The 6,944-nt window shown below is 39.9% G+C and overlaps 1 protein-coding gene across 1 annotated transcript in view; it reads right to left on the bottom strand.

The window, feature by feature from the left end:
* Positions 1-1,449: 1,449 nt before the first annotated feature.
* LOC146696853 (uncharacterized) overlaps positions 1,450-6,944 on the bottom strand; it is a 34,946-nt gene continuing 29,451 nt past the window's right edge. Inside the window, exons 8-16 of the mRNA XM_085475173.1 lie at positions 6,778-6,832; positions 5,625-5,699; positions 5,334-5,442; positions 4,651-5,154; positions 3,828-4,271; positions 3,607-3,705; positions 3,369-3,502; positions 2,704-2,755; positions 1,450-2,588 (exon numbers count right to left, since the gene is read on the bottom strand). Of these exons, the coding sequence (XP_085331299.1) occupies positions 2,452-2,588; positions 2,704-2,755; positions 3,369-3,502; positions 3,607-3,705; positions 3,828-4,271; positions 4,651-5,154; positions 5,334-5,442; positions 5,625-5,699; positions 6,778-6,832 (1,609 nt within the window). The 3' untranslated portion in view covers positions 1,450-2,451. The remainder of the gene's footprint in view (positions 2,589-2,703; positions 2,756-3,368; positions 3,503-3,606; positions 3,706-3,827; positions 4,272-4,650; positions 5,155-5,333; positions 5,443-5,624; positions 5,700-6,777; positions 6,833-6,944) is intronic.

Raw genomic sequence — 6,944 nt, 5'->3', positions numbered from 1 at the left:
GTGGGGATTGGAGGGGGGGTGCTTTAGCACCTTACTCAAAGGGGTTTTGTTAGTGATGAGGGTCACAGAAGGAAGGAACAGCCTAAAGACAAAGGGGAAGGGAAAGTTTGACTGGCACATTAGCCGGTGTCTCCCTATCAATCTCCTTAATCTTAAGAGACAAGGGATATCTTGAGTTGTGGGGATGACCATGAGAACAGGGATCTGGCAACACGAGAGAATTGGGGGCGCAACTGTCTCAATTGATTTGCTCTTACATTCTCTGCGCACAGATGCCCTCTCGCTCTGAGTTTATCTCCCACTCTGTGCCTGTTTATCTCTCTCATGCATATGACTGTAAAATTATATACATTGGCATTACACTATGTATCCATTTTTACTCATTTTACTGCAGCTTTAAAACTTTTACTTTTTTTTCTGTCTCACGGTTTTGCTCATTTCAGGTTTTCATGGTTTTGTCCTTGTAAACCAATTAGTATTTCATAAGAGGCTCATCACCCTTTCACACATATCACTGATGATTAGCCTTCTGGGATAACTTCAGCAGAATAGTCTCCTGGATAGATTTAGTCAGTCTGTCAACAGGCATCAGTTCAAGCAGGATGAGACCCATGTCAAACATTACCTCTCTATTTCAGAACAGAGGCACATCTGCCAAACGCTGTTATTGAACTGGCACTACAAGACCGTAACCTAGCCCCCCATAAATATTAAAGGTGTATGGTTAAAAAATATTAATGTCAAATTCAATCAATCATTATTACCCTAGGGGAAAATCCTGTTTAAGGTGTAGAAGCATTAGCAATTTTTAGCTTTGGAAACATCAGGATATCCCACTTCTAAACTGTGTGTAACAATGAGCCCCCTCTCTGCCTGTCAAAATATTTTGCCTTTTGTCCTGAGGAATCTGTTCATTTCACTGAGCTCTCTTTCAAAAATGCTGTCACTGACAAATTGGAAAAGGCAATGTCTCCACCTATAGGTGCAAATATAGCACTGCTACAACCATTTTTTGTTGTTGTTCTTTAATAATCAGGGCACAGTATGTGTGATGGAAATACTTGCATATTAAAATATCCCCAACACTAAATGCTTAAAGAAATAAAAACTTTTAAAAAAAATTGCAATTTTCATGAAGTTCTGCTGTTACAATTTGCTATTTAGATATTAATGTGTTCTTACATGAGAATGAATGTGATTTTTGCAAGACTGATGTTGGTGTCAAGTTGTTTTGGCTGCAAATATACCGTATGATGGCCAGTAAACTGTGTGTTATTGTTGTGTTTATACAATGTCGAGGCATTTTTTTAAATCCTTTTTTAAGAAAAGTGCTTGAATTCTGAAAAAGAATAACTACATTTTCCCGATACTTAAAAAAGGCTTTAGCTGTAAAATATTATCAATGCTGCATATTAATATTATTTAAAGAAAGAGACAGTTAACAATAAAGAGAGTAACCACTGTATTTTGATTGTTTGAAACAGTAAAAGTGAAGAAATAAGCAGGAGACAAACTTTTAAAGATAGTTTTGTTTGTAGATGCTATGTAAGTTTGGAGTAAATACAAAATAAAAGAGCATTAAACAAGCATACAACATACAAACATATAAACAAGGATAGAAAAAGGACTTTTTTTACATTATTATATACAGTGTAGAGTATAATGATATTAAAGAGGATTAAACCTGGAAGATGTTTCAGATCATCTTTGTGTTGGTATAACGCAATAATTTGTTAATATCTAGGCAAATAAAAGACAAGCTATAATCACAAAAAGCATGGGAGGAGATCACCATATGAACAAAATATAGCCCAATTTAAAATATAGTTATTATTTTTTTATCGTTTGCTATACCTCAGTTCTGGTTTGGGTAATTTAACTGTGCGCTGAGACTTTCAGAAACAAACGCCATGCTACAAAATAACTCAGGGAATACAGGAGGATGATTATAAGACGATGTCTGATACATGTATACAAATGGCGAGCAGAGTGAAATGCTTGTTATATGCGTGGATCAAAAAGGAGACTATACACTATAAAAATCTGTTTGTGTTTCTTTGACAAAAAAAAAAAAGTTTGTGATCATTTGTCATTGTGATCTGATCTCTCCCACCAACATTTCTACTGCATCTCAAAAGGAAATAAGTTATTTTGGTGTAAGAGAAGGTCTTCTCTATTTTATCCGAGAAAATGAGGCTGGGTAATTTCTGCACACTTGTGAGAATTTTTGTTTTCCTCAAAAACATCAAAATCGTGAGTTACACTTTTCTTTTTTGCTCCCTACAAAACAGGGATCCTCGTGTTTCTTTATTCTTCCAACAAAATAGAGAGTACAAAGTTTCAGTGGGAGGATTAAGTTAAAAAAAACACGCATTAACGTGAGGGAAGATGGCGTCCCTGAGTGTGTGTCTATGTGTGTCTGTATCTTTGTCCTAGCGTGTGTCTGCCTGACTATATGGTCTCCACATAATTGGCAGGAAATAAGCCCTGACGTCCGTCTTTGCTCCATCCCCTCCACCAGGCTTTGTCCACCGTCTCCACGTCCGTGATGATGTCACCCGGTTCAAAGGAGATCTCAGATTCGTCCTCTGTGAAGAACAACAAAATAACACAGTGAAGATCTGATAATCACAGTGTAATTATCGTGAATGGAGGCACTTTATGTTCCCATGCATGCCGATTATCCTCTGAAAGGCAGCTTACCTGCCTGGTAGTCGTAAAGAGCTCGGACGCATATCTGTTGCTCGGCTAAAACCTGAAGTGGAAAGGAAAACGGAGCAGAGGAAGACTATAATCAGAAAATATATTTCATGTTTAACTACAATTCAGAAGATTGAATAAAGCAAAAAAAAAAGAAAATCATGACCTTTCATGAAAACTTTCTCATATGAACTTTCATTTTATATGTTTTTTTTTTCTTTTTTACTTGTTTTTAACAATTCAAATGAAAAGGTCAAAATCATCTGTGGGTCTGCGCTACTAGCAAGTATTGGATGATAAATAACATACCTCAACTTCAAAAACTATAAAAAAACCATCACTGAACAGCTTCCATGTTATTTTACTATGATTTTCCCTTTCTTATTTTTATTACGTTATTATTATTATTTCCCAAAAAATGCACAAACGTCCTCCTGTTGAAGTAATGCTTGTTCTAAACTGTACCACCCATATGGCGTTCCATACAATTTACACAGTAGACTTGTTCTTTTGTGGCATTCAGTGACACAATTAAAACAGTCCTCATCACTTGTAGAGATGACATCATACAATATAGTTTGAATTTAAAAAAAAAATTAATTACATAAACAGGTTTTGTGGGCTTTGCATTAGCAATATTATTGTCTGCGTGTCTGTGGACAAAACACCTCTTTTCCATTTTCTGAGATCTCTTGCTTCTCATCTTCATTGATGTCGTCCTCCTCTGCAGTGCCGTGGAGACTGTAGCACGTAGTCACCTCTGAAGTGCTGAATTCAGCTTCAGATGGATTCACACATTGCACTGAGGAAGATCAGTGTGAAAATCACTCGTTATTTCAACTGGTGCGCTCATGTGATATCAAAAAAAAACAAAAGCATTGTTTGAACCGTCACTGGTTGCCCGACCTATGCCATTATGCTCCGCTGTGTCATCTCCCAGTCCGATCCCGTTGCTCGACAGTGTTACGGTCTCATGTTCGATTCCTTGACAAACTGGTTCGGCATCTAAAAGATTGGTTTGTTAATGTTAAAGTATCATTTTCAGAAAACTGCAGCATTGCATTTAGAAATAATGACACTGTAACAATCCACTTTAAAAAAGGTTTCTGTAAGAAGCTGAGGGCTACCTGCAACTGCTGAGTCTTCCTGTTTCTCTGAAAGCTCAGCAGTGGGCTGACTGTCTTCTGACTGATTATTCTTCTCTCCATTTTCCTTTGTCTCCTCTTCATCCGTTTCTATCTCAGCTGGTTCCTCGATTGATGCTGGCTCAGTTTCCTCTTTTAATTCTTCCATCACCTCCTCCTCCTTGTCCTCCTTCTCATGGTCCTCCTGTTCTTCCTGTTCTTCCTCCTCTTTTTCTTTTTCTTCTCCTTCTTCTTCTTCTTCTTCCTCCTCTATTTCTATCAGGGCTGGTTCTGTGGTGACAGCAAAAGGCTCTGGTTTTGTTTCAGGATTATCTTCCTCCTGCTCCTCCATATCCTCTTCCTCATCCTCCTCCACCAGCACAGCCTGTACTTTGTAGCCAGTGTCTGAGACCAGCTCAGTGTGCACATGACTGGCTGTGTTGAGGTCTGTGGATTAGAAAATTATAAAGCTATAAATGCACACAAAAAAACAAAACAACATCAGTGTATTAATAAGCATGCATGTTTGTAAAGTGCACATTGAGGGTATGTGTAATCATCATTTCTGTTTCACAAGCCATTGGTTAACAGTCCCTGGGCTGATTTACAGCAGTATGTGGAGTAGCTTTTGCAATAAGTACCAATGAAAGTTTCCTGCACGCTAAACCATTAATGACTTTGAAGGACATGTTTTAAACAGATAAATATGTTTCTTCTTAATTTTGCATCTTCCTAAATATTCTTCTTGCTTGTCAGTATTTTCCTCCAGAAAAGGTATGGTACAAAGAAAGTGAAATATATCTGACTGCATCATGTTTCACCCTACCACTGTTTGGCTGTGGAGTCTCATTAAGAGGAGCTCCTGGAGCCTCTGAATTCAGAAGAGGCTTGGAGTGCAAAGCTGATTCGTCAGGCTGGGTGTCTGGCTGTGCCTCACAGGGGTTGACATTTGCTAAAGTGGGGGGCAAATAAGTCAAGAGACTAGGTGATGCTGGAGGTGCAGAAGGTTCTGTTGGAGATGTAGTTTTGGGTTCATCTGCAGCCTGGTTATTAGTTTGTGGAATGCTAGGAAGAGGTGAAACTGGAGGGACAGGACGAAGAGGAGACAGGGGCGGTGACGTGGGCGCTCTGGGCTTCTGCGGAGCTGCAGCGAGGCAGAAATTAGGGCTTATGGGGGGGGAGACGGCACGGTAAATGGGGGAAGGAGGAGCCCGGTAAAAGGGGGAGACCAGGGGAGAACTGCGAGGGGAGGATGCTGCACTCTCTTCTGCTTTTGAGAAGATGAAGGCTGTGTCTGTCAGGCTCCGCTGGTATCGTCTGAACGGTCTGCCTGGGTAGAAAGAAAAAAAAAACTGGTGTTAGAAGGTAAAACATGAAAAACACGTTTTATAACAAACAAAACTTGAAAGTGGATGCACTGAAATCTAGGGCTTATTCTTGTGTTTGTATAACCATGTCTGCTACTTCGGGCGAATACGTGATAGAATCGCTTTCTTTTGAAGCTCTTACCAGTGCGGGAGGATCCAGGGCTGGTGGGACTTTGTGACGATGATGATGACAGCTGCCGAAAGAACTCCCTGGGGTTCATGGAGCGTTGGGATACTAGCGCTGCTGCCTCCTGCCATTCAAGTAAAATACAGTAAACATTTTCAATATCTTAACCATTTCCTTTGACTTTTTCCAATCCAGCGGTGTAGTGCCAACATGTACACATGTGTGCACTTAGTTGGGTTAGTGCTACTTCAGCGCAAGATTTAGTAGAGCTACGTGCATCTTTATATTAGTACAAGAATCACTTACTGCTGCTTTCTCTATAGATTCACTCCGTCTGAGACGAGCCCTCATGTCTTCCTCGTGCTCCCTCTGCTGCTGCTCCTGTCAGTGCAAAAACACACATGCAATCATGTTTACGTGCTTGCTGTAAGGGCCAGCTTATGGGCTGCAGCATAAAATAGAGGCTGGAGGCGCTTGAGTTTGCAAAAGTGAGAATTTCATGTAAATAACTAAGTGACAGTGAGTATGAGCTCCAGCAGCAAAAGAGTGGAAGGTGTGCAAACCTCTGCAGGCATGCCTTTTTATCCACACCTTCTCAGTTGCGTACAACTGAAAGACAATCAAGCACTTAGACTTCAAGGCCAGTAGGGGTTGCAGAGAGGCAAAACATCAAATAAGCATTTCAAAGCTTTTATCTCTTTATGAAGGTACGACTAATAAAAAAAAAAAGAGTAACAGGAAGGCGGAACACTGTTGTTGTGTCAGACAATGTGAAACTTAGATTGTGAGCTATCATTAACGCCCAGCCAGAAATCATCACTACTCTCTCTTCTTACTTTATATTGTGCTTTATATTGTGAGATAATGACCATACAATAATAGAGACAGCCCCAAAAATCGGGTGACCCCCCTACGAGTGGCAGTGGAAAGGAAAAACTCCCTTTTAACAGGAAGAAACCTGCAGAACCAGCCTCAAAGCGGAGCAGGCATCTTCTCCGAATAACTGGGCATGAGGGGAGCTAAATAGTTTAAAATAAACACTGTGGAAGAGAGCCAGAGATGATTAATAACTCATGATTAAATGCAGAGCCGTGTATAAACAGAGTGAGTGAAGAAGAAACAAATAGCCCGTCATGGGAAGCCCCCAGCAGCCGAGGCCTATTGCAGTGCAACTAAGGGAGGGTTCAGGGTCCAGTTCCTGATCCAGCACTAATTATGTGCTTTGTCAAAAGGGGAACTTTTAAGCCTAATCTTAAAAATTTTGTAAGCAGCCTAAACTCGCACATCCTCAAATAAAGACCAAAGGGAGACTCTGTACTCTCTTTCAGTATTGCACAGGGCCATTTTCAGTTACAGTAGCATTGCTAAGATGCAATTTGAAAACTTCATATTCATAGGAGCCACGAGTCTATCTTGTCTTGCTGTTTCAAGTGAATTTTGGCAAGACTTTTTCACGCACCCATTTTGATTTCTCCTCTCTGCGCAGCTCTTCTTCTTGCTCTGCCTGTTTCCTTCTGCAAGACATTAAAAAAACAAAAGGAAATCAGCACCATATTAATGTCATCAAGTAAAGATCGTCAAATACAATACAATTATCATCTAATCTACTTTACCACATTGTTTTTT

Source organism: Copadichromis virginalis, linkage group LG12, assembly GCF_057382275.1.
Source record: "Copadichromis virginalis isolate Kocher_CV1m ecotype Utaka linkage group LG12, C_Virginalis_male_GT1.1, whole genome shotgun sequence".
NCBI classification, from domain to species: Eukaryota; Metazoa; Chordata; class Actinopteri; order Cichliformes; family Cichlidae; genus Copadichromis; species Copadichromis virginalis.
This window is presented reverse-complemented; position numbering and strand designations above follow the sequence as displayed.